At 40.0% G+C, this 27,863-nt stretch overlaps 1 protein-coding gene and 1 long non-coding RNA gene across 3 annotated transcripts; both read right to left on the bottom strand.

Annotated features, from left to right (window-relative positions):
• Window positions 1–7,797: 7,797 nt before the first annotated feature.
• Window positions 7,798–9,011, bottom strand: LOC143740678 (uncharacterized). 2 transcript variants are annotated; one of them, XR_013204866.1, is made up of 3 exons: window positions 8,897–9,011; window positions 8,000–8,113; window positions 7,798–7,843 (listed from the first exon to the last, which is right to left on the bottom strand). It is a non-coding gene; the product is annotated as an uncharacterized LOC143740678 (long non-coding RNA). The 2 variants fall into 2 exon arrangements; XR_013204867.1 differs by having other exon boundaries at window positions 7,808–7,840.
• A 14,927-nt stretch (window positions 9,012–23,938) lies between these two features.
• Window positions 23,939–27,087, bottom strand: LOC143740760 (macrophage mannose receptor 1-like). The gene is made up of 4 exons (XM_077232782.1): window positions 26,825–27,087; window positions 26,289–26,651; window positions 25,691–26,101; window positions 23,939–25,489 (listed from the first exon to the last, which is right to left on the bottom strand). Exons 1-4 carry the CDS (start codon window positions 26,943–26,945, stop codon window positions 25,467–25,469), a joined length of 918 nt encoding a protein of 305 aa, XP_077088897.1. The 5' UTR covers window positions 26,946–27,087; the 3' UTR covers window positions 23,939–25,466.
• Window positions 27,088–27,863: the final 776 nt, after the last annotated feature.

Raw genomic sequence — 27,863 nt, 5'->3', positions numbered from 1 at the left:
CAGGCGAACGGGACGTTGTGGCATCCGAGACCCGATTTATGGGCCCTCCATGTGTGGCCCCTCAACGGGCACCCAAAGACCTTCCTGAGAAGGTCTTAAGCACTATATCTGAAGCCAGGGCCCCGTCGACTCGGCGCCTTTACGCTTCGAAATGGTCAGGTTTTTCCAGCTGGTGCTCAAAAAATCAGGCTGACCCAGAGTCATGTGAGATATCTGTAGTTCTCTCATTCTTACAGGAGCTGCTGGATGCGGGTCGCTCCCCGTCCACGCTCAAAGTGTATGTGGCAGCCATAGCAGCACATCATGTTCTGGTGGCTGGCCAGTCACTAGGAAGAAACGACCTGGTCGTCAGATTCCTTAAAGGTGCTAGGAGAATGAACCCCTCCAGACCTCCATCTGTGCCATCTTGGGACCTCTCCACGGTCCTGGGGGCTCTGAAAGGTCCACCTTTCGAACCGCTCCAATCGGTTGATCTAAAACCCCTCTCGCTGAAGACCGCTCTCCTTATGGCTTTGGCATCTATCATGCGAGTGGGAGATCTGCAGGCACTCTCTGTGAGCCCTGCATGTTTGGAGTGGGGTCCAGATGACTCCAGAGTTGTCCTCAAGCCCAGACATGGTTACGTTCCTAAAGTGCTCTCAACACCGTTCAGAGCACAGGTGGTGACGTTATCAGCCCTCCCTCCTTCTGCAGAGGATGGAGAGGTTAATCTTCTCTGCCCTGTCAGAGCGCTTAGAATCTATCTGGAGCGTTCTGCGTCTTTTAGACAATCAGAACAGCTTTTTGTCTGCTTTGGTGGTAGATCCAAGGGGGATCCAGTCACTAAGCAAAGACTGTCTAGATGGATAGTGGATGCTATTTCTATGGCTTATACCGCAGCGGGTCAAGTTTGCCCTATAGGCGTCAAGGCCCATTCAACCAGAGGTATGGCCTCGTCATGGGCTTGGTCATCTGGCATTCCCATTAGTGATATTTGTGATGCGGCCGGCTGGTCCTCGCCTTCCACATTTATGAGTTTTTATAATATGGAAGTGCCTTCCCTGCAGGCGAAGGTGCTTTCGGTATGATTAAGACCCGTTGGTGGCCGGTCTTGTCATATATTACTGTGCACAATCACATTCACATATATACATGAAACCCGCTGCTGGCCGGTTGTAGTTCATACATAAACCCGCTGTGGCTGGTTATATTTATATATATATAAACCCGCTTTTGGCCGGTTATATGACATATATAAAACCCGCTTTGGCCGGTTATATGACATATATAAATTCCATACATATATAAAACCCGCTTCGGCCGGTTATATTCCATAACAGATATCAACCCGCTTTAGCTGGTTAAGATTTCATATATAAACCCACTTGACTGGGTATATGTTCGTATACTAATAACCCCGACAGAGTCTGGGTTCATTGGTGTAGTATATTGGGTATTTCTACTGATGTATACTACTGAGACCTGACGGTGTCTGGTCTATTTTTACATAAATTATGCGGTTATGGCTTGTTCTGTACGCTCAGGGGTCCTGAGTTGCAGTGACAGCCAGTTACTCAGTGCGGCGTTTTGCATGGCGTCCCCACTGCGTATAGCTACGCAATACGAAGTGACCGTTCGAAAGGGAACTACTCGGTTACTCACGTAACCTCAGTTCCCTGAGTTAGGGAACGAGTATTGCGTAGCCAGCCGCACTATGGTAACATGGCAAGTTGTCGCTTCAGTCGTTAAACCTGCTATAATGGCGAATTCGGGGGCTATTATAGACTGAGGTCATGCCCCCTTGGCGGGCTCTGACGTGTATGACGCAGAGTGTTCTCATTGGTCGTACGTCAGAGGCGCCCGCGCCATTGGATGTGCAGTTGCCGCAGCGCAGCCTATGAGCGAGCCAGACGCTCATGTTCTAGCTGTGCAGCTGCAAATGCGCTTTACATAAAGGCTTCAGTAAATCGAGGAAAAGGAGTTTCCCCCACTGCGTATAGCTACGCAATACTCGTTCCCTAACTCAGGGAACTGAGGTTACGTGAGTAACCGAGTAGATATATATATATATAATATTGCAGCACATAATATAAGCTATGTACTGAAGAAAAACCCATATAAAAATCGAGTGATAATCTGTAAAATGTAAAATTGTCAAGATCAAATTATGTAATACACAGCATTGTTTAAATACAAGACATACCAATGTGTCATGAGTCTGGTAGTCTCCTGTCTCCCTCTTCTGGTCACACACACCCATTACCTCACGCACCTTCAGTACTCTCAGCTGTTTCTAGTTATACCCTCATTACACTCACTCCTTCACACCTGTTCTCTCTTCTCCCTGATTGTTTGTGCTATTTCCTGCTCTCCCTTTTCCCTGTTTCTTTGCCAGATTATTACATTCTCTACACATGCAAGAGACAACTTACTACCTGCTGCATCCATCCTGGCCGAGTCCTGTCCGAGTCTTGTTCGTGTTCTATCCGCCATCCAGCCTGGCTCAGGTCGGTCTTTATTTGTTCTCTATTAATCTCTGCTCTACACTCTGTCCAGCCCGCCTGCTGCAGACGATCGCCCAGAGCATTCATCTCTACTATCTGTAGTACGCTCATTCTCTCGAGGTGATCAGAGAACAGCGCCCGCCGGTTCCTGTTCACAGACTGTTTGCCGCTGTCTACTTTAAGGAGAGACTCTATTATTTTCGTTATTGGAGCGCCAGCATCTACGGCTACCTTTCTGTTGTTTATCTTGAAGGATTTTTCTGTTGGACTGAATTTATCTCTCGCTATTAAAGAGACTGTTATCTGCAAATCGCTTTTGGGTCTTACCTTTCCACATTACAGAATAATCTGGCCAAACATGGACCCAGCGAACACGAGCCCGATTCATACAGCCGTTGAACTGCAAGGAGCCATGCTTGGCAAACATGATGAGGAGATTAGCGCTGCACGTCACGCGGTTCAGACACTGACTGCCCAACTCACTGATCTGTCTCTACAGGTGCAGCAGCTCAGGTGGGATCCTCCGGTTCCTCCAAGGTCATCAGAAGCCCCAGAGCCCAGAGTAAATAACCCCCCATGTTATGCCGGTGAGCCCACTCAGTGTCGTTCGTTTCTCACGCAGTGTGAGGTTGTTTTCTCCCTTCAGCCGACTACTTACTCGAGGGAGCGAGCCCGGGTGGCTTACATCATCTCCCTCTTGACCGGACGCGCTCGTGAGTGGGGCACCGCCGCCTGGGAAGCTGAGGTAGAATTTACCACTTGTTTTGATTTATTCAAGGAAGAGATGATACGTGTGTTCGACCGTTCTGCTCATGGTGAGGAGGCGTCTCGCATCCTTTCATCTCTCCGCCAGGGAAGACGGACTGTTGTGGATTATTCTATTGAGTTCCGCACCCTGTCAGCCACCTGTGGATGGAATGAGCCAGCTCTTGTCGCACGTTTCTTAGAGGGGCTGAGTGCAAACGTCAAGGATGAGGTAATCGCCCGCGAACTCCCTACCCGTCTTAACCCTCTCATCGAGTTAGCCATCCGTGTAGAGAAGCGGTTTGATCTCCGCCGTCGCACCAGAGGATCGGATTCCTTCACTCAACCGGCTGTTTCGACTATCTCCGCTCATCTTTCCACCAACCCAGAGCCAGAACCTATGCAGCTTGGTGGTCTCCGCATTTCTGCCAAGGAAAGGGAACGCCGCGTCATCAATCGTCTTTGCATGTATTGCGGGGCGGCCAACCATTATGTTTCTACATGTCCGGTAAAAGCCAGCGCTTGCCAGTAGAGGAGGGATTACTGGCGAGCGCTACCTCTCTGATCTCTCCATCGAAGTCATGCACCATCATTCCTGTAATCCTGCACTGGTCTGACTCCTCCGTTTCTTGTAACGCTTTGATAGACTCTGGTGCTGAGGGGAACTTCCTTGACGAGACTTGGGCACTTAAACAAGGTATTCCTCTGAAGAGACGCGAGGAGGCCACTCCTCTTTTTGCCCTAGATGGTAGTTCCCTTCCTGAGGTTCATCTGCAGTCCATTCCCTTATCTCTCACTGTGTCAGGCAACCATCACGAGTCTCTTTCTTTTTTAATTTTTCACTCCCCTTATTCCCCAGTTGTACTAGGACACCCCTGGCTAGTTAAACACAACCCTCACATTGACTGGTCCAATAATAATATCCTCTCATGGAACCTGTCTTGTCATGTCGAATGTCTATTGTCTGCTAATCCTCCTGTTTCCCCCGTCTCTGTGTTTCAGGAGGAGCCGGGTGATTTGACTGGGGTTCCGGAGGAGTATCACGATTTGCGGGCGGTCTTCAGTCGTTCCAGGGCCACTTCTCTCCCTCCTCACCGTCCCTATGATTGCAGTATTGATCTTCTTCCCGATACCACGCCACCCCGCGGCAGGCTTTTTTCCTTGTCTGCTCCCGAGCGCGGCGCGCTAGAGAAATACCTTTCTGAGTCGCTTCGCGCTGGTACCATAGTTGCTTCCTCCTCCCCAGCCGGCGCAGGTTTTTTCTTTGTTAAAAAGAAAGACGGCTCTTTGCGCCCCTGTATTGACTATAGGGGTCTCAATGACATCACCGTTAAGAATCGCTATCCCTTGCCGCTGATGTCATCCGCCTTTGAGTTGTTGCAGGGGGCAAAGGTCTTCACTAAATTGGATCTGCGTAATGCATACCACCTTATTCGCATTAAACAGGGAGACGAATGGAAGACTGCGTTTAATACCCCGTTAGGTCACTTCGAATATCGGGTTCTTCCGTTCGGGCTGGTAAACGCTCCCGCTGTCTTCCAAGCCTTAATTAATGACGTCCTAAGAGATATGCTTAATGTCTTCGTCTTTGTGTATCTTGACGACATTTTGATCTTCTCCCCCTCTCTCCAGGTTCACGTACAACACGTACGCCGAGTCCTTCAGCGCCTTTTAGAGAATCGTCTTTTTGTGAAGGCGGAGAAATGTACCTTTCACGCTCGATCAGTCACCTTTCTCGGCTCCGTTATTTCGGCAGAGGGCATTGGTATGGATCCCACTAAGGTGCAGGCGGTCACCGATTGGCCAGTTCCTGATTCTCGTGTGGCGCTTCAGCGTTTTCTTGGCTTTGCGAATTTCTATCGCCGTTTCATACGTAACTTTAGTCAAGTAGCTGCGCCCCTTACTGCTCTCACTTCTGTCAAGTCGCGTTTTAAATGGTCAGAGTCTGCTCAAGAGGCTTTCGATCATTTAAAGTCACTATTTACATCCGCCCCCATTCTTGTGACACCAGAGATTACTAGACAATTTGTGGTCGAGGTCGATGCGTCTGAGGTAGGCGTCGGAGCCATTCTTTCCCAGCGCGTTGCTGCGGACGGCAAGATTCACCCTTGTGCTTTCTTTTCACACCGTCTCTCGCCCGCGGAACGCAACTATGATGTCGGTAATCGGGAACTACTCGCCATCCGTTTGGCTTTGGGAGAGTGGCGACAGTGGTTAGAGGGGTCCACCGTTCCATTTGTTGTCTGGACTGACCATAGAAACCTAGAATACATCCGCTCCGCTAAGCGTCTAAACGCCCGACAGGCGCGCTGGGCTTTGTTTTTTGGTCGTTTCGATTTCACGATTTCCTACCGCCCAGGTTCTAAGAACATAAAACCCGACTCTCTCTCTCGCCTCTTCGATTGCACAGACGTCCCCTCGACTCCCGAGGTGATCGTTTCGCCAAGTCGAGTTATTGGTGCTGCTATCTGGGGAATCGAGAGACTAGTTAAGCGCGCTCTGTCCCGCTCCGTCGCTCCGCGTAACGTTCCTAAGAATCTTCTTTTTGTGCCTGTTACTACTCGTATGGCAGTACTTCAGTGGGCTCACTCCTCTAAATTGACTGTCCACCCCGGCGTTAGGGGCACACTCTCTACCGTTCGTCAACGATTTTGGTGGCCCACTCTCGAACGAGATGCTCGACGCTTCATTGCCTCGTGCACCGTTTGCGCACAGACTAAGTCTAGTAATTCTCCACCAGCTGGTCTCCTTAGACCTCTTCCTATTCCGTCTCGTCCGTGGTATCATGTCGCTCTTGACTTTATTACTGGTCTTCCCTCGTCGGCCAATAATACCGTCATCCTGACCGTCGTGGATCGATTTTCTAAAGCCGCACACTTCATTCCTCTCGCTAAACTTCCCTCTGCCAAAGAAACAGCCCAGATAATGGTCACTCACGTGTTCAAGATTCACGGTCTCCCTTCAGACGTCGTTTCGGATAGGGGTCCTCAATTCACCTCTCAGTTCTGGAGGGAGTTTTGTCGTTTAATCGGTGCGTCCGTCAGCCTCTCTTCTGGTTTTCACCCCCAGACTAACGGTCAGGCTGAACGCACCAACCAGATCGTCGGTCGTCTTCTGCGTAGCTTAGTCTTCCGCAACCCCTCAACTTGGGCCGAGCAACTGCCCTGGGCCGAGTATGCCCATAATTCTCTGCCGACGTCCGCTACTGGCCTTTCTCCGTTCCACTGCTGCTTAGGGTATCAGCCTCCTCTGTTCTCCTCTCAGGACGCTGATTCTAATTTGCCGTCTGTAAAGGCTTTCATCCAACGTTGTAAGCGCACCTGGAGAAGGGTTAGATCAGCCCTCTGTCGTTCGAGGGTTCGCACTCAGAGAGCCGCAAACAAGCGTCGTGTCAGGAGCCCTAGATATATTTGTGGCCAGAGAGTGTGGCTTTCCACCCTCAATTTGCCTCTCCAGGCCACTTCCCGCAAGCTGGCTCCTCGTTTCATCGGACCTTATCAAATTTCTAAGGTCATCAGTCCTGTCGCCGTCAGATTGAAACTTCCCCCTAATCTTCGTCGTGTTCACCCCGTTTTTCATGTCTCTTGCATCAAACCAGTCGTGCGCGCCCCTCCTCGCACCCCCCCTCCTCTCCCGCTTCGTGTCGAAGGAGCCCCTATTTACACCGTTCGCAAGCTCCTTGATATGCGTCGTCGGGGTCGTGGACACCAATTCCTAGTGGACTGGGAGGGTATGGCCCTGAGGAGAGAAGCTGGATTCCTTCCCGGGACGTCCTGGACCGCTCGCTCATTGATGATTTCCTCCGTGCCCGCCAGGCCCCTCCCTTGGGAGCGCCAGGGGGCGCTCGTTGAGGGGGGGGTACTGTCATGAGTCTGGTAGTCTCCTGTCTCCCTCTTCTGGTCACACACACCCATTACCTCACGCACCTTCAGTACTCTCAGCTGTTTCTAGTTATACCCTCATTACACTCACTCCTTCACACCTGTTCTCTCTTCTCCCTGATTGTTTGTGCTATTTCCTGCTCTCCCTTTTCCCTGTTTCTTTGCCAGATTATTACATTCTCTACACATGCAAGAGACAACTTACTACCTGCTGCATCCATCCTGGCCGAGTCCTGTCCGAGTCTTGTTCGTGTTCTATCCGCCATCCAGCCTGGCTCAGGTCGGTCTTTATTTGTTCTCTATTAATCTCTGCTCTACACTCTGTCCAGCCCGCCTGCTGCAGACGATCGCCCAGAGCATTCATCTCTACTATCTGTAGTACGCTGATTCTCTCGAGGGGATCAGAGAACAGCGCCCGCCGGTTCCTGTTCACAGACTGTTTGCCGCTGTCTACTTTAAGGAGAGACTCTATTATTTTCGTTATTGGAACGCCAGCATCTACGGCTACCTTTCTGTTGTTTATCTTGAAGGATTTTTCTGTTGGACTGAATTTATCTCTTGCTATTAAAGAGACTGTTATCTGCAAATCGCTTTTGGGTCTTACCTTTCCACATTACACCAATGGACTTACGCACCTTTCTGATTTCTTTGGGCACCAGATGTTTCTTCCTCACCCGAAACAAAGGATTTATTAGATTAGCTTGCGTTGATATAAGGACTGGTCTTCCTTCTCTGCTGTAAAACAAGAAAGTCTCCACTTACTCTATGTGCAATTACTATTGTTCTTGAAACATACCAATTAACACAGTTATAATTAAGTTAATTTACCATACGATTCAGAGGAGAACATTTGATAAGTAAATACTGATTGAAATATTGTAGAAACTTTACCTGGGAAGGGCTGATCACGGCAAGATTTGCTGCGACTCACTAGTAGATCTTGTGAGGGTTGGTTCCTAAAAGAGCTGTTGAGTTTGATATTGTAGAGCTTTAAAAAAGATAATCCTGCAAAACAGAAAGGAAGGTCATTTTAATACATTACTTGCAAGTAGTCAGTTTATATATAACTGTAGGATTTAATTTATGTAAGGAGTGTTGCATAATTGTATATTAAAAGCATTTTTATGTAATAAGTTCACTGATATGTGAGCATTTCTATGAATAAAAGTATGTCTTTAATAGCATGCAATAATCATATAAACTTAAAAACGTGATTATGATAACATGATATAATATGTTACATGATAACATGTAAAAAAACAACAAAATGATTTACATGCAAACGGGACAGTTATCAGCAGTGTAACTGATCGGATTACAACAAAATAATCGAGTATCTGATGTCATGTGACAAGTCAAATTAGCTTTTCCACTCTTGCATACAGAGGAAGGTTATGAGTTGTGGAGAGACATCATGTATCATTGGAATATCAACAGACAGGATCCAAATTGTAATAATTTTAATGAATACAATGCAATTAGTATAAACTTTTTTGATAGTGTATGGGACGTCCGACTACTTTCCAAGAAGGCGCGGAACTGATTTACAAATATGGAGATAAATATGTACAGGAATTGAGGCACTAGCCATTGACAGTACTAGGAGTAAAAGCTGCATGATTATGTACAAGTATTGTACGAATTTGACAACTTGTTAAATCTTGTAAATTATTAAGACTTTGAGACTATGTTTGTACTGATTGGGCTTTGGGTTTTGTAAGAAGGTTTAAGAAACAACAAATGCTTGATAAAATGTTTGATTTAGGGTTAAAACCAACACATACATACCATTGCGAATATTTGCCTTTGTAGCTTTTCGTCTCCCATTTACTTCTCCTCAAACAATAATGAGCTGACTGAGTCCGAAAGGCCCTTTTGGTCTTTTCAGCTGAAAAAAAGAGAAAAGAAAATATCATTATATAAAATATATCGGATTATTTAATGGAAAAATTACTGATTTACCTTACAAATGTTTCTTGTTACATTATTAGGCATTAAAAGCATGATAAGTGTTCTGATTAATATGCATTTACAACAAATACCACTGTAAAACTACCAATACTGAGGTAAAAGCACGGACAGTTTTGTGGTTACTGTCCTTTTACCACACCTATCACAGTAAAACTAAGGTTACGGTGGTAAAAGTATGGTAAGTGTTGTGTTTACTGTGCATTTACAACAAATATCACATTAAAACTACAAATAATGTGGTAAAAGCATGGTAAGTGTTGTGGTTAATATGCATTTACAACAAATATCACATTAAAACTACAAATAATGTGGTAAAAGCATGGTAAGTGTTGTGGTTAATATGCATTTACAACAAAAATCACATTAAAACTACAAATAATGTGGTAAAAGTGTGGTAAGTGTTGTGGTTAATATGCATTTACAACAAATATCACATTAAAACTACAAATAATGTGGTAAAAGTATGGTAAGTGTTGTGGTTAATATGCATTTACAACAAATAACACATTAAAACTACAAATAATGTGGTAAAAGTATGGTAAGTGTTGTGGTTAATATGGATTTACAACAAATATCACATTAAAACTACAAATAATGTGGTAAAAGTATGGTAAGTGTTGTGGTTAATATGGATTTACAACAAATATCACATTAAAACTACAAATAATGTGGTAAAAGCATGGTAAGTTCTGTGGTTACTGTCCTTGTACCACACCTATCACAGTAAAACTAAGGTTACTGTGGTAAAAGCAAGGTAAGTGTTGTTTTTACTGTGATTCTACTACAATACCACTTTGGAACTAATTGTACTAACTTACTTTAAACCTAATTTGAATATTATTAACTAATAGAACGTCTAGGCCTGTAGCACGTCACGTGACAGATAGTGTTTAATCACCTTGTTTTGAATTAGAAAGCAATGAAACGCAAAGCCTCCGTGGAGATGACAGATAATGCAGTGACTGAACATGAGATAATCTGATTCATTTCGACCATCAGAAAAGACATTATATGACCGCGTGTCGTGGAAATACCTTATTCAGACATTAAAGAGGTTCAAATTCGGGCCCAAATTTGTAGAATGGATGCAGACACTATATTCATCTCCACAAGCGGCTGTTAGAGTCAATGGCTTCAGATCAGCAAGGTTTAAGCTGGAGCGCGGTTGTAGGCAGGGGTGTCCCCTGTCACCCCTCTTGTTTGCAATCAGCATTAAGCGATTGGCTCAACTCATCAGGGACAATGATGAAATTAAAGGGATTCTGACTGGCACAGAAGAACATAAAATATCATTATATGCGGATGATGTCTTATTGTATGTGACCGATCCTGTATCATCAATACCAAATTTGAAGGAAATGATCTCTGTTTATGGCTATTTTTCTGGCTATAAAATAAATGTTGATAAGACGGAGCCAATGGACGTCAATAGCAATATCCCAATGGAGGTTAAACAACAAAGCAGTTTTAGGTGGTCTAAAGAAGGCATTAAATATTTAGGCATTAGTATTCCCCTCGCACTGAATGATTTGTTTCACGCCAACTATGGTAAAACGCTGGATATAATTAAGAAAGACCTGGAGCGGTGGTCAGCATTGCCCCTCTCCTTCCTCGGTCGCATCGAAACCATTCGCATGAATCTGCTACCGAGATTATTGTATTTGTTCCAGATGTTACCAATAGTAGTACCAAAATCCACATTCACTGATTTGGACAAAATAATATCAAAATTCATATGGCAGAGCAAGCGCCCTCGTATAAAATATAAAACACTACAGAGAAGTAAGGGAGAAGGGGGGCTTAATCTTACAGTTCTAAAGTATTATTTCTGGGCAGCACAGTTAAAGCCTTTAATTTCTTGGATCCAAGGAGATTCTCAGACGAGGTGGCTTAGTATTGAACAAACAATGTGCTCTGAACCATTAAATGTATTGCCATTTTTAGATATCCCAATAAAAGAACTGCCGTTGTGGACTAGAACCACATTTAACATTTGGAACAAGGAACGAGTTGCATTTAAGTTGCCAAGAGGTTTGTCAATTTTGACAAGCATCGGACATATTAAGTCCTTCGCTCCCAATTCCTCTGACAAAAGTTTTTCAAAATGGGCTGAAGAACAGCGGCTTACGTTTTTACATCAGTTAATCAACAGGAACAACCTTATGTCATTTGAAGAGTTACATAGGCACTTTCATCTCAAGAAAAGAGATTTCTTTAGATACTTACAGTTGCGCTCTTTTTTGATTTCACATAAAGACTGGGGAAAAATACTAAACCCCACACCAATTGAGAACACTCTGATTCAATTCCAAAAAGGTGAAGGGGATAAGAAACTGATAACAAAGTTATATAAAGTCTTTTTGTCAATGAATATTAATGGGCCCACTCGGACAAAACAAAGATGGGAAGCAGAGACGGACAAAATTATTTCTGACGAAATGTGGGAGGGAGTGTGGACTGGGGCACATCGGGTTACAAGTTCAAACACGTGGCGGGAATATAAATGGAAAGTTATTAGTAGATATTTCAGGACCCCGGATGTTGTTGCTAAGATAGATCCCAAAATCCAAGTTTGTGCTGGAGAAACTGTGGGCCAGCAGTGCCTAATCATACACATATTTTTTGGTCATGCCCTATATTACAAAACTACTGGGACGAGGTGTACAAGGCTATAAACCAGATTTTTCAGGAGGCCATTCCGAAGGATGCAACAGTTGCATTACTTGGTATTATGCCAGCTAGTGTGCAAGGACGTGCTAAATCATATCTCTTAAATGTTCTGTTCACAGCAGCCTTGAAATGCATCACAATTAAGTGGATGCAAGTACAGCCTCCCTGTTACAACGTCTGGGTTCAAAAAGTACGGGAACTGTATCAAATGGAAAAGATAACATACTCATTACGACTTCAGAAATCTGTTTTTAGTCTACGATGGAGTCCAGCAGAAGTCTTATTCGTGTAACGGGCCAACACGTTAGGGTTCTGGTTTATGGGTCCCTACTCTACCACCAAAAGTGAATTTTGTTTTTGTTTTTGTGTGTGTATGGTGATGCTGAAACCACATGGAAATGCAAAATGTAATATTGAAATATATTATTTTTTTTCTTTTCAAGATTGTACACTAGTAACATATTTGATCATTATTGCTGATGCATGTAACTGCTCTGTCAAGAATTAATAAAAATGTAAGTTCAAAAAAAAAAAGAAAAGACATTATATCAAACATTATTAGGACAGTGTATTTTGCTACTTACCAACATTTGGCACACATGCTGATGCCAAATATCGCCATGTGTTCGGAAGGAGACTTCTTCAACGCGATTTCCTATTGATAAAATTCGCTTAGTCGTTTATACTTTTTTTTTTTTTAAATCAATAAACAGCAAAGCAGTCCAGCTTCCCTGGCAATAAGACCGAAATAATAACATTAAAAGAAATACATATATAAACATGATACGATATCGTGAATAAATGTCGATTAAACAGCTTTCTCTGCTCCAGCCCGACTGGCAGAAAGAATTGTGCATTACATTAGTAAAAAAATAAATAAAATAAATAAATAAAAATGCTGATATCACGAAAATAATGTAATAAACGTTTCAGTTATCACGAACCAGTAGATTAAATGACGTGACCATATCACAAACTGCCATGAGACTTGGCTGTGTGGCACCTCAAAAGCGTGGAAAAAATTGCTAATTTATATTAAAATGAGTGTATAGGGCTACTGAGAAGTCTGAACATTACTGGTATTGTCATTTTTATAACCTTTATTTAACCATCTGGAACGGAGAAAAAATGATACCACTTAGCGCCTCTAGTGGACTTTTCACTCGAAAAGTGCAGGGAAATGTACCTGGAGGTACGTATTTCAGGTTTTGCAAGAACGTAGGCAGAGTAACGTATTTCCAATGAGCCTGGGTTGTGTTTTCCCCTGCCTCAAATTGAGCCGTTCGATCTTGTGACGTCACTAGATCGGACACCCCTCCCACGATTGATAATTGACAGCAGTGTTTCAACACAGACCAGCCCTGAGCGAGCTGTCATCGTAGTCCGCCATTGTTGATAGATACAGTCGGCAACTAGTCATAGTCTGGGGCGTGGTCGGCGTGGGGAAAACACGTGAACGTCGTGTGTATTTGAATGACAAAAATGTCGTATTGCGAGTTATTGACGCCTGCCGACCGGCAACGGTACATTGCAAAATTAACTGCAATAGGTTATGATTGCCCTTATTTAATTAAAAACTTGTCAATTACCCAACCAAATGGCCGGAGGTGTCGTTTCCAGACATATTTTGTTATCTGGTTGAATCTCCAGGTATGACATCGTGGTAGCTGTAGCGGTAACATTAGCCTATAACTCAATCAACTTTCGTATATGTTGCATACTATAACTTCATAAAACCTTGTCACTTACCAATTATACGTATGCTTCACTCCAAACTATTAATCCTTTTGTAAAACGGTAATCAGTGGTGCGAAGTTGCCGAGGGACTGTGCTGACAGTTATCCACAGACTGCAGTCTGTATTGAGTGTAGACCGTAGCGATTGGCCTATCAAGCGAGCCTTCAGCTGATAACGCTAATGTGAATGAGACATCCCTTATGAAAAACAACTATAGAAATCTTATAGTATTTTAGGACTAAATATTATAGTAATCCTATAGGCATACTATAGTATTTTGGGACATACTATAGAACTAGAGGTATTACAGAACATCACAGAAGTATTGTACACTACTATTTATTGCTTGTAGCCATTTTGTCCTCCTTTCCGGTTCTGTGTGTTTATTAGGAAGGATGTAGAACTTCAATTCATAATTTGTTTGTTTATTGGCGGTACAGAAAATGACACAGCACCTCTTTGGCATGATTGTCGCGTGTATTTCAATGAGCGCCAAGGCAATGTTTTCCCCCATGGGCTAAATACACATCACGTGACAGGCGTTCCCGGGGGCGTTCCTAGACCAACCGTCTGTGCATATACCCTGGAGCAGAATGGCGTCTAAGCGATTGTGGTGTTCTGTTTTTGGGTGTAATGACGAACACAGCAATCATTTTGGTGTTCCTAAATACGAACCGCTGAAGACGTAGTGGCTGAGTTTTGTTTTCGAAGAGAATATTCCCCACGATCAACGTCAATGCTTTCATGTTTGCGCGAATCATTTCTGACAGTTGTAGGCTACCTAACACTGCATAGATAACGTTACACATCACTGACAAGCCTACATTTACCGAAAAAAAAAAATTTCATGACCATTAGCTGAAACATCAATCTGTCATCTCACTACTCTACCCTGCCAGTACATGCAAAGATAGATCAAAGTGACATTACGTTAACCAACCATTCAGAAACTTTCCTTTTCGAGCCTTACTTGTCGTACGACATCTTGTTCCTGGTCCGACTCTGGTTCAAATTGATACGGTTGCACAGATGTGTTCTCAGAGACTCCTGCTGCCATTCTTTCTCCAAAATATACCCTCAGCTGTTGTCAAGGCAACACTCCCACGTGTGTTGTGTAAAAACGCCCCACAGAACAGAGGGGCGGTGTGAGCAAAACTCATTATCATTTAAAGACACATGCACTTAAATGGCGTGCTGAAAACAGAGCGGTTTTTGACAAGGTAAAATGAGTGTTTTCTTACAATACTAATGAGAATTTTTAATTAAAGTATATTACAAACTTTTAATTTAGACCCTAAAGAATCATATTAACTTGTATAAAAATGGCATTATATGACCCCTTTAACATATTAATTGTTTTTGAGAAATTGGCTTTGCCAAAAAAAGTTGAACCTGGCATATTTTCTGCATTTTATTTGTCTGCTTTAAAGGCCCACTGAAGTGCCTTGAAACGCGCAGCTGTGTATGACGTGTGGACATAATTTCTATTGAAACATGAAGCTAAGGTGGGACATATTTGGCTCCTCCGTCTTTTCAAATAGCCAATAGCGTTTAGTTTCCTTCACAGACTGTGAGTAGTACTTGACAGCACCATGGAAATGAATCTGAGCGCTTATACGTTGAATTCAATAGTAACTTGAGTGTTTGAGCAACCGAACACACACCTCCAACGCATATTGCACAATGACGAGACAACGGTATAATGTCCGGTTTGTGAACATATCTTTCTTTTGAACCGTTTTTTTTTTTGAGAACCGGTCGAACCAGTTCACCAAATCGAACTGAATCGTTCAAAACAGAGTCAGCGCTGATCCAGTTTTCTAAAGTTACTCGCTTTCGGACGTGCCTGACACAGTCACTCCGACTCTAAATAAGCAATGTTCAGTATGTTACTCCTGTAACTCCGACAGTTAACTGATGGAACTGATGAGTTCGAGCAGCTGACACTGAGCATGCATTTACTGCCGAATGTACAGCCACAGTCGCTGGCCAGGTGGTATATACAGGTCCTTCTCAAAAAATTAGCATATTGTGATAAAGTTCATTATTTTCCATAATGTAATGATAAAAATTAAACTTTCATATATTTTAGATTCATTGCACACCAACTGAAATATTTCAGGTGTTTTATTGTTTTAATACTGATGATTTTGGCATACAGCTCATGAAAACCCAAAATTCCTGTCTCAAAAAATTAGCATATTTCATCCGACCAATAAAAGAAGTGTTTTTAATACAAAAAAAAAAGTCAACCTTCAAATAATTATGTTCAGTTATGCACACAATAGTCAATACTTGGTCGGGAATCCTTTTGCAGAAATGACTGCTTCAATGCGGCGTGGCATGGAGGCAATCAGCCTGTGGCACTGCTGAGGTGTTATGGAGGCCCAGGATGCTTCGATAGCGGCCTTAAGCTCATCCAGAGTGTTGGGTCTTGCGTCTCTCAACTTTCTCTTCACAATATCCCACAGATTCTCTATGGGGTTCAGGTCAGGAGAGTTGGCAGGCCAATTGAGCACAGTAATACCATGGTCAGTAAACCATTTACCAGTGGTTTTGGCACTGTGAGCAGGTGCCAGGTCGTGCTGAAAAATGAAATATTCATCTCCATAAAGCTTTCCAGCAGATGGAAGCATGAAGTGCTCCAAAATCTCCTGATAGCTATCTGCATTGACCCTGCCCTTGATAAAACACAGTGCACTAACACCAGCGGCTGACATGGCACCCCAGACCATCACTGACTGTGGGTACTTGACACTGGACTTCAGGCATTTTGGCATTTCCTTCTCCCCAGTCTTCCTCCAGACTCTGGCACCTTGATTTCCGAATGACATGCAAAACTGAGCAACAGTCCAGTGCTGCTTCTATGTAGCCCAGGTCAGGCGCTTCTGCCGCTGTTTCTGGTTCAAAAGTGGCTTGGCCTGGGGAATGCGGCACCTGTAGCCCATTTCCTGCACACGCCTGTGCACGGTGGCTCTGGATGTTTCTACTCCTGACTCAGTCCACTGCATCCGCAGGTCCCCCAAGGTCTGGAATCGGTCCTTCTCCACAATCTTCCTCAGGGTCCGGTCACCTCTTCTCGTTGTGCAGCGTTTTTTCCCACACTTTTTCCTTCCCACAGACTTCCCACTGAGGTGCCTTTATACAGCACTCTGGGAACAGCCTATTTGTTCAGAAATTTCTTTCTGTCTTACCCTCTTGCTTGAGGGTGTCAATGATGGCCTTCTGGACAGCAGTCAGGTCGGCAGTCTTACCCATGATTGCGGTTTTGAGTAATGAAACAGGCTGGGAGTTTTTAAAAGCCTCAGAAATCTTTTGCAGGTGTTTATAATTAATTAGTTGATTCAGATGATTAGGTTAATAGCTTGTTTAGAGACCCTTTTCATGATATGCTAATTTTTTGAGACAGGAATTTTGGGTTTTCATGAGCTGTATGCCAAAATCATCAGTATTAAAACAATAAAAGACCTGAAATATTTCAGTTGGTGTGCAATGAATCTAAAATATATGAAAGTTTAATTTTTATCATTACATTATGGAAAATAATGAACTTTATCACAATATGCTAATTTTTTGAGAAGGACCTGTATATCATAGGGGGCGGGACGCTTCAGCTTCTCATCACATCTTCTGTCCGATCAAATGCTCTCTAGAATCTGAAGTCCGCGCTGACGTCATAAAAGTCCATGAACCATTTTAGCGGGTCAGTAACTTTTTCTCATGGGGACATAAATTAAATTCAACATTTACAGGGGCTATAGTCTGTGATTTTCACGGTGATGCATCATTTTGAGATAAAATGCAATAAGGAAAACCATTTTAACTACAGCACATCTATCTTATTTTAAGCAGGAGATTTAAATAATCAAATAATAAATATGATATTATTACAGTATATATATTATTCTTATTATTCCAAACGACATTTCATTTACAGCAGACATTCATGCTCCCACAAAACTCGCTCCTTCACCGAGAAAAAAAATCGCCACCCGAATGCATGAGTTTTGTCACTGAAGTGCCATGCAAAACTATTTTTTTACAGACGTAATTTTAACAATTACCATCCAGGGCTATACAAAATGTTCAGAGCAGTATTTGTTCTATGGTAATTTTTTGATTTCCACCAACTTGAAAGTTGAGCTCCAAAGTAGGGATGCTATTGATTAATCAACGATCAATCAATTGATCGATTGATCAATTTATACTCTATGAGTGGGTTATTTCGACTAGCAATTATTGCATGGGAATGGATTATACCAGTACATAAGTTTTGGCATATGAGATCTGCTATGTTGCTGCTGTTACTGCGAAGTAAATACAATAATTTGTTCAGCATAGTCAAAATTAAAAACATAAAGTACAAGCTGTAGCACGAAAATGGTAGATTACCCGTAGCAGATCTCTGGGGCGGAGGAGGGATAGACAGAAATTTTCATAATCGCTTAGTAGGGTGATTGAAGGCTTGGGTACGAGACACATGTTCGTTTGTTTTTTCTTGAACAATGTCATGTACACGCATTTAAAAATGGCAACATTTATACATCATTGCAATATTACAGTAAGATCAGATGCATACTTGCATTACATGAAGAAGAATTAAAAAAATAACAATAAATAAATTAAACCAAAAGGCTAGGGTTTGTTTTTCAAATCATATTCTTCTATTATAGCAAAAAGTTGTTGTTGTTTTTTTGCATTTTTACTTTTTATAATTTTAAGGGCATTTGTATAGGAAATAAACTCATTGTGAAATCACTGTAAAAAGTAATACGCTATATCTACTCAATAAAATTGTGGCAACAGATTAAAAGCAATATTATTAATTAAATTTAACAAATTAGAATTGAGTAAGAATTAATCAAATTAATTCCTTAAAATTCAACCATTTAAAATGAGTAACACTTAAACAAAAATATCGAATAGCAGACAGACGTTAAAGATGAATTTAGAACTCTTTATTGTTTATTGCTGATAATAAGCTCATATCAAGCAGAATCACAGAAGGAAAGAGAAACACAAGAACTACAACTGACTTCAGCCACCACCTTAGATGAAATCAACTTAAAGGATATTAAATCTCTCTTATTACTAACCAGACTGACTTTATTTCTGTCATTTTCTTTTTGAGAATTAACATAAGTTTAGATGTTAATGGTTTATTGAAAATATTTGTTCACCATTATGGAGATGAGTGTTTCTTTGAGCAGTTGAGCAGTTTGACTCAGAGTGAACAAATAGCATTATTTTCAGTTGTTTCACTAGTTTGAACTATGCAGCAAGGCCCAGTGGATAACGGAACGCAAGCTCAAATGACATTCAGTGAGAAGTGTTTAAATTCGACACACATCTCTCTGTTACAAACCACAAAACTCGATGATTAAACTAGATTCAGATCAAATAGCCTCAACATTTCCAACAAGTCTGATGAGGAAACCAAGAGAAACACTGTACCATGAACGAAGTTAGAAGACTTTTAAATCCCCAATCACCACCCTTACAAGCATTTACCATGGATGTAGTGAAAGTAATGTATTACCATGGTTTAGACAGATATGTTTTATATTTTTATTTTATACCATGTTATTAATATAGTCATTTATATTGAAGGCTATTAGATTTATTAGGTGAATATGGGAATACAATATTTTTTTATAATATTAAGGCAGTTTCTTTGTGAAGGTGTTTGTAGTTTTTACCTGTGTTTTAGGCTACTGTTTTATTTATTTTTTAATAACATGGAGATTCTTAATATCATAATATAATTTGGTAGGGAGTAGCCAGCATGGCTTAACCTGTGGTTACCAAGTCAGTCTCAATGTCAGAATAATTGAATTTAAGCCTATAATAATTATAAATCATAAAATTCTTACCAATAGCTATAGAGCTTCTATAATTCATATAATGGACTGCATTTATATAGCGCTTTCACAGACCGAATGGCCACCAAAGCGCTTTACATATTTGCTTCACATTCACCCATTCATACACCGACGGCGGTGTCAGCCATGCAAGGCGCCACCCAGCTCGTCGGGAGCAGTTGGGGTTAGGTGTCTTGCTTATGGACACCTCGACACTTGGTCAGGTGGAACCGGGGATTGAACCACCAACCTTTCGGTTTGTAGACAACCTACATGAACCACTGAGCCACTGCTGCCCCTATATAATGTATAATATATAATGTATGCTATCGTGTTTCAAGTAAATAGCTACTGGTCTGACGAAGTACAGGATAAAGACCTGATGTGGTCCAGGGGAAGTAGGAATGAAGTTTAGATGAAGTCTGAGATTTGAAACGTATGCAACTAAGATGATAGAAGACTTTTATTTAATACTTTTTTGGGTAATAGACAAAATACAGTTTTATTAACTGATTTTTTTTGTATCAGACAAGACTTGCTGTTAACTGGCTTTGGGTATCAGACAAAACTGTATTGATTGTTTCGGATGCCAGACAAAACTTATGTCTTCTAACGGGATCTGGTAAAAAGACTGGATCCAATATCTCTGGTGTGGAGATTAAATCTAAAAGTGTCTTTAATTATTATTTTTTTTTTTTTAATGTTTGATTTACTATTTTTTTTTTTTATGTTAGCTGTGCATCTTTGTAAAAAGCTGTCATTTTGCGAAGAGAAGCATGGTCCAAATAATTCATATAGAATCATTAATTCCAAATCATTCATCATTCATTTACATATACAGTATACATTCATATACATCCTGCTCATTTTTTATCACTTTTGTTTACAGCTAGTGTGAGAACAAAAAAAGGGATTGACATCGGTTAATTGTTCATGCAGTTTTTAATCAAATATATGTAAAATGCTGTGCAAATGGGGTAGTTTGCGAGTCACACCTGTTATTAAATACGGTTGTATTGTGAATGTAGTCAAAAAGCAGTGTCACTTCAAATGTTTGAACTTTGCAGTATCAAAGTTGGCATGTGCAATCGGTCACAAGACACTCAAGAGCCAAAAGCATTTAATGTTGCTGAAGTCAAATATGTGGCGTAACCCTTGATGCTGATGCTTTGGTGTAGATTAAATGAGAGATTAATGACAGATAGGTGCCTAATATTTGATTATCCTGTTATGAAAAAGTGTAGGCTATTTAATTTTGAATCTGAATTCTTAGTTAGAAAATAGCTACAGTATGTGAAAAGCAGAAGAATTAGATCAAACTATTAAACTTGTGTAACAAAGTAAGAGGAAAAGTAAAAGTACACTGTGGCATACAATTGCCTCTAGGTTTTGGGACACTGATCAGTGTTGTATATTATGCTATTATGGGTGATTGCCCTCACCAGACACACTCTGTCAGTTCAAAACACATCTCTTTGACCTAGCATACACATAACACATTATAGACTTCTATAATTCAATGTTAGGCTGCATAGATTAGGTCAGCCAGCACAGGGAACACCTCCCATAAATCCAGATGTACGACAACGCAGTCCTGGAGTGTCAACTTGTCTCTGTGCCCTGTGAAGGCCTCCTTCGCTTCTCTTTACGTCTGTACAGATAAAACGTTGTTGGGATAATTCCGGTTTATACGCGGAAGCGATAAAAAATTCAGTATTATATATTTTTCAAGGCTTGTACCTTGGAACCTAGTTCATGGTTTGCGTTCTGGAGCCACCAGGCACTGTTTTGTGCAAATGAGCGTCCGGATCGGAAGTGAATCAATCAAAACTAACTTTATAGACAATAACTTTATTCTAGAGCTGCTGTAAAGCCAAAACAAACCCTGTTACTTTAATTTCCTATTATCACTATAAAGCTGCTTTGAAACAATATATGTATTGTTAAAAGCGCTATATAAATGAAGGTGACTTGACTTGACCATATTGAGCCATTGCTTTGTGTTGAGTAATGTTTGTTGAGTGTTTATTGAGTAATTTTTAGACATGTACAGCACTTTGGCCAACTTGTGTTGTTTTTAAATGTGCTTAACAAATAAATGTTGATTGATTGATTGATTGATTGAAAAAAAGTTGTCAGGATCACTGTTTTAATCATGTTTTCATTTAATCATGTTTTCAAAATCATCATCTTCCATAAATTATATTCAGATCAAAATATCACATTCATGTCAACAATATATAATGAGCAGTACATTGTACTGTACTGTGTTATAATTTTACACCTCTGACTGAAAATCAAGTATATTGTTAGTATTTTTATATAACCCCCTTCACTAATAGGTCCATTAAACAACGCATGCCAATGACATAACATTTTGGAAAAACAAAATCTGCATCATTCATTTGTAAAAGTCTTCATAGATTATAGTATAATTTCATGCTAGATTAGTATTGTATTGTATTGAGTATTGAGCCCACAACTGCATTTATTGGAAACGGCAAAGCACTGTCGTCCACTGTCAGGGATTGATTTTACGATAGTCTCTCAAATGCATGGTCACATTGTTGGGAAGTCCAAGTCTGATCAGCTCCTCTTGTAACTGAAAATATATGAGCTTTATGACAAACCTACCATGTGCTGATATATATTTCAGTCGTATTTTCATTAATTTATTACATTTTTAAAGTATTTATTGCTCTGTTGTAAGGTTATATGTGGTCAATTAATAATATATGTTATACAATGCTTATGTAAAAATCAATTTTAATTTATGTAGGTAAATGAATGGTTTGACTGTTGAGTTACTTACCTGTATAATCACCAGCTCTTCAATCTGAGACTCTGACAAATTTTCTAGACTTGTAACTTCTACTCGCATTCCCATCACTGATCAATAATAATAATAAAAAATAAGTCAGGTGTCATAATTTATACATTTATGTACTACAGTTTACAATTACTTTTTTTATTCGCTTTGGTGCTATTTTCACCAGGTGTACATTTTCAAAACTCTTAGTGTTAATATCACAACAGATCATCAAAAGTGCACTTTTGTCAAACATTTGATCGTGTTTTCAGTTGTGTTAATACAATACTCAAAATCACTAAGTATCCTTTTCACAAAACAAAATAACTGTTTCATCTATATAAATGTTTCATTCACAGTATAGCTGCCTTTCATATTGCCATTACTATCAAACATTTGATTTGCATCTCTCCTTGTTCAGTTTAATACATTTGTCTATTATTTAATCAAACTGATCTTAATCAATAAATCATTTGGTACACCTATAGACACAGAGATATAGTTTCTACTTTTTTTGCAATTTCTGATACAGATAACCAAATGTAATGAATTATTTTTACATTATATGTGATTTTTCTTAGATTATAACCACTATGTTTAAAGTATGTGTGGTCTGTGTGTCCTGGTAAACTCTACATTATTGGTATAAAATGTCTCTACAAAGATGGCGATATCCGAAATCTTTGTCCGTGTGGGGATATATACTGTAGGTCCCCATGAGGAAAACAGCTTATAAATCATACTAAGTGATGTTTGTTGAAAATGTCAAAATACAGAAAGTATTTTGACAGAGGCTATAACAATTAAAGGGCAGAGAGATTTACAATTTGTATTACATGCATACAACATAAAGCAGGATATACAACCCCAAATCAAGACAATTTGGGACATTGTGTAAAATGCAATAAAATCAATAATCTGTGATTTGTTAATTCTATTTAAACTTTTTTTAACTGACAAAAGTACAAAGAAAAGTTTTCCAAAGTTTTCACTGACCAACATAATTGTATTTTGTAAATATGAACAAATTTTGATTTTGATGGCTGCAACACCCCAAAAAAGTTGGGACAGAGACATGTTTACCACTGTGTCACTTCACCTTTCCTTTTAATTACACTTTTTAATCATTTGGGAGTTGAGGATACTAATTGTTGGAGTTTTGCTAGTGGAATATTTGCCCAATCTTGTCTGATACAAGACAGCCGCTCAACAGTCTGTGCTTCTCCATGTCAATGGTACCTTCACAATAGTGCAAGTTACTCATACCGTTTGCAATGATGCACCTCAATACCTGTACAGATGTTTGCTTTTGCACCTGTCGCTTGTGAAAGTCTGGTTGGTCCCTTTCGTCTTTGGGACTGAGAACTCGGTGTCCATTTTTTTCCAAAAACAAGCTGAAACATGGACTCATCGGACCACAGCACACATTTCCACTGTCTTCTAGACCATCTGAGATGAGCTCAGGCCCAGAGAACTCGCCGGCATCTCCACATAGAACTTATGTAAAGCTTTCTCCTTGCGTAATAGAGATTCAAGTGGCATTTCTTGATGCAGCGTCAGACTGTTTTCAGTGAAAACGGTTTTCCAAATTACTCCTGACTACATGTGGCTGTATTTAACGGATTAGCATGATGGTATCTTGTGCAATGCCATCTGAGGGCTCAAAGGTCACGCACATACAACAGAGGTCTACTGCCTTGCCCTACACAGACTGAGATTTATCTGAATTCTCTGATTCTTGTGACAATATTATGTATGGAAGATTATGAAAGACATAAATTCTTTGCAATCTTGCATTGAGAAATTTTATTTTTTTAATTGTTTGACAATTCTCTCATGATATTTGGCACAAAGTGATGAGCCATGACCCATCTTTGCTTAAAAAGACTGAGAAGCACTTTTACACCCAAACATGATACCCTCAACTATTACCAATTCACCTGCTCATTGTGGACTGTTTCAAAAGAGTTGGATAATCTAATTTGGATAATCTTTTCACTTTCATTTTGTCTCTGTGTGTTTTTTGGGGTGTGTTGCAGCCATCAAAATCAAAATTTGTTCATATTTACAAAATTCAATTATGTTGGTCAGTGAAAACATTGGAAAACTTTTCTTTGTACTTTTTTCAGTTAAAAAAAGTTTAAATAGAATTAAAAAATCACAGATTCTTGATTTTATTGCATTTTTAAAAATGTCCCAAACTTTCTTGATTTGGGGTTGTAGTACAAAGGATAGGAAACAGGCAATGACTGTATAACCATGATCAGAGATGCATCCTAAGAAGGGAGACGGATAGCATAAAATATAGTACATTACAGTATGTATGCCATGTAATACTGTAAACAGATTATCATGGTGACTGCCACATTACTGTTAGTCACCCTTCATCTGCAAAGGTCAACTACAGTATACAGTCATATGGCACAGTGACATTTACTGTATTCCCAGCAAACTCTTTTCTAGTACAAAACCTCATGGCTGTTTCATAACTTCATCACAGCTTTTGATAATACACTAAAGGGAGACTATTACAAACATTATGGATTCAATTACATAAGTTATGTAATGTAAGTGTATTTTCTAATGTGGCAACTCTAGCCTGTATTACTGTAATTATTTCAGCAACAAGGGCGAATTGAAACATGACTTTGCTGTTGAATTAATTGATTGTTAAAAGTACTAAACTGAAAAAATATCATACTGTTGTGTTTTGGTGATTAAACCAAATGTTCTCATTACATGTTACAAATAATCTTGTGTTTGAAACGATGTTTATTTGGATTGAAATGTGTTTAACTGTAATGAAAGCATGAGATCAGGTTTTGAAAGAATAGCTGTGTTACAAGTGTGATCAGTTTGGATTTTTGTACATGTACACCTTACTAGTGAAAATAGAACACTTTATTTCGATAGTCCACTTTATAGACATTCTACTAACTATAAGTAACTTTGCAGCTACATGTCAACTAACTGTCCTTAGAGGATTAGTAGACTGTCTGCTCAATATTTGCTAACACTTTATTTTGTTGGTCCCCCAACAGACATTCTACTGACTATAAGTAACTTGGCAACTACAAGTAAAATTTTTCTCCTAACCCGAACCCTAACACCGAACCCTAATCTAAAAGTCTACTGACAGACTACTACAGCCTACTAAAACTCTAATGAGAGTTAGTTGACATGTTGAAAAGTTACTTATAGTTAGTAAGTTAGTAGAATGTCTAAAGTGCACTATCAAAATAAAGTGTAACCAAAAACGGTAACAATTTACAATGTTTTAAGATTATTGATTAACAAATGGATCACATATCTACACAAACATACCATACTCATCTGAAATGGTGTGTTGATATGATGGTCATCAGGGTCACCGAAAAGCAAACAGAAAGCTTGCATTAGCAAAACTTTAGCATGTTACACTTTTGATACAATCTTTCTATATTTTACAGAATCCACATTTACATCCACATTTTCTTGTTTTCTGGTGTTATAGCCTGATTCTTTTATTTCTGTATAGAAGTTATATTTGCTCACCACTGTAACAGAAGAAAGGCAAATTGGCAAAGCAGCTCTCATCCGTCCACTGACCAAAGTATTTTAGAGACACAGCTGTGCAGTGTTGAGCTCCCTGCTGTCCTTGGACATTTGCACCATTATCTGGTTGTGAAACATCCCATGGAGTATATGGCAGCCAATATGTGAAAGAAGAGCTGCTCTGATCTGACCATAGTCTGTTTCTGTGCAGACCAATCCACATATTATATCCATAAAAATAACCATAATAATAATAATAATAGTAATGCACAATGCTCATTATCTGTTGACGCTCTGTCTCATTGCTCACACTGGCCAGGTCAGTGTATTTCTCTCTGCAGTAGCTCTGAGCTCCAGTCCAGGTCCTTCCTTCATATACCACAACATACTTCTGAGAGGCGTTTTCTCTACCTAAGATAAAAATATACATTTAAAATCAAGTCAGTTAATTTGTTAATTAGTCAAACATATTTTAAATGAATACCACACGTCTTACTACAATACTGACAGTAACATTTGTTGAGACTGACTTACTGATTAAAAAAGGAAACTAAATATGTATATATATAAAAAGAAATGTTCAATTGGTATGTCTTACCATCATAGCAGACAAATGTGTAATAATTTTCACATGATGAATCATACCAGTTTCCATTATGATCCATGTAAACACACAGTTCATTCCCAACATTGTTGTTTGGTTCATGATACCAGTTCCTGAAATCTCTCTCTCCTTCCTGATAGAAATTATTGTTTTCCAATGACCATCTCCAGCTGTTCACATCATCATACAGTCCAATCCAGGCTGAACCATTGTAACTCCCATTAACTGTGTTAATCAGACTGTTCATTTCCTCCATGTTATCAATGGTGGCCAGATCAGTGTAATTCTCTCTGCAGTATCTCTGCGCTTCAGTCCAGGTCTTAGACTCATTCACAAAGTGATACTGGTGGAATGATGCTAATGCTGACAAAGTAGGAAAATTGTAACAATACAAAACCAAAAATATTAGTCACACATTTAGAATTGATGTGTCCCTTTATTTTTTGATGTTCTAATATACTGTATCTTATTCTCATTTGTTATGTTGTTAAAAAAATAAATAAAGGTTGTCATTATTATTAGCTCCTCACCACTGTAGCAAATGAAAGATAATACAGTATTGCAGTTTTCATCTGTCCAGCTCCCAGAGTCTCCAAATGACACTGCAGTGCAGTATTCACTGCTTCCAGCATTATCCGGCTGACCTGTCATCCAGTTACTGAATGAAGAGTTGCTCTGATCTGACCAAGATCTGGTTCTGTACAGTCCAATCCAAATTGTGTAATAATTTGAAAGCAATGACTGAACCCTGTAGTTTTCAATCTCATTCCTGATACTGACGAGGTCTGTGTGATGTTCTCTGCAGTAACTTTGAGCTTCAGTCCAGGTTTTGTACTCGTAAACAAACACGTAACTTGCACTAGTATTCACTCTTCCTGTGGGGAAACATTTTAAATATGTGATGTGATCATGGAATCATCAATATTTTGTTCGAATTTCTTGTTAGAAAGTCAATCGGCAGTTCTCACAATCATAGCAAACAAAGGGAAGTCCATAGGAGCAAAATAATTCACTCCATGTTCCCCGATTTGACATGTACACACACAGACTATGTCCACCTGAGTTGACTGGTTGCTGGACATACCAGCTTTTAAATCCTCCCAATAATGTTGCATTATCCAGAGACCATTTCCAGCTGTTCAGATCATCATAGAGACCAATCCAAGCTGAGCCATAGTAAGTCCAACGTACTGTTTTAATGAGCCTCTTCATTTCCTCCATGTTATCAATGGTGGCCAGATCAGTGTATTTCTCTCTGCAGTATCTCTGAGCTTCAGTCCAGGTCTTAGACTCATTCACAAAGTGATACTCCCGGGACGATGCTAATGCTGTAAATACAGTAAACAAATGTTTCTAAAATAAAGTTTTTTTTTATGTATATGTTTTAAATGGTGGACTTTTAAGGAATTAATTTGATTAATTCTGACTCAGTTCTTTCTTTTTGAATTTAAAGGAGTAGTTCACTTTTTAAAAAACTTTTGCGGATAATTTACTCACCCGTTGAATGAACGAAATGACTCGAAAAAAGACTCGTTCAAAATTAACAAATCTTTTTTCGAGTCATTTCGT

The sequence above is a fragment of the Siphateles boraxobius genome, unplaced genomic scaffold (assembly GCF_051911475.1).
Source record: "Siphateles boraxobius isolate OS27281-9 unplaced genomic scaffold, OSU_SipBor_1 18, whole genome shotgun sequence".
NCBI lineage: Eukaryota > Metazoa > Chordata > Actinopteri > Cypriniformes > Leuciscidae > Siphateles > Siphateles boraxobius.
This window is presented reverse-complemented; position numbering and strand designations above follow the sequence as displayed.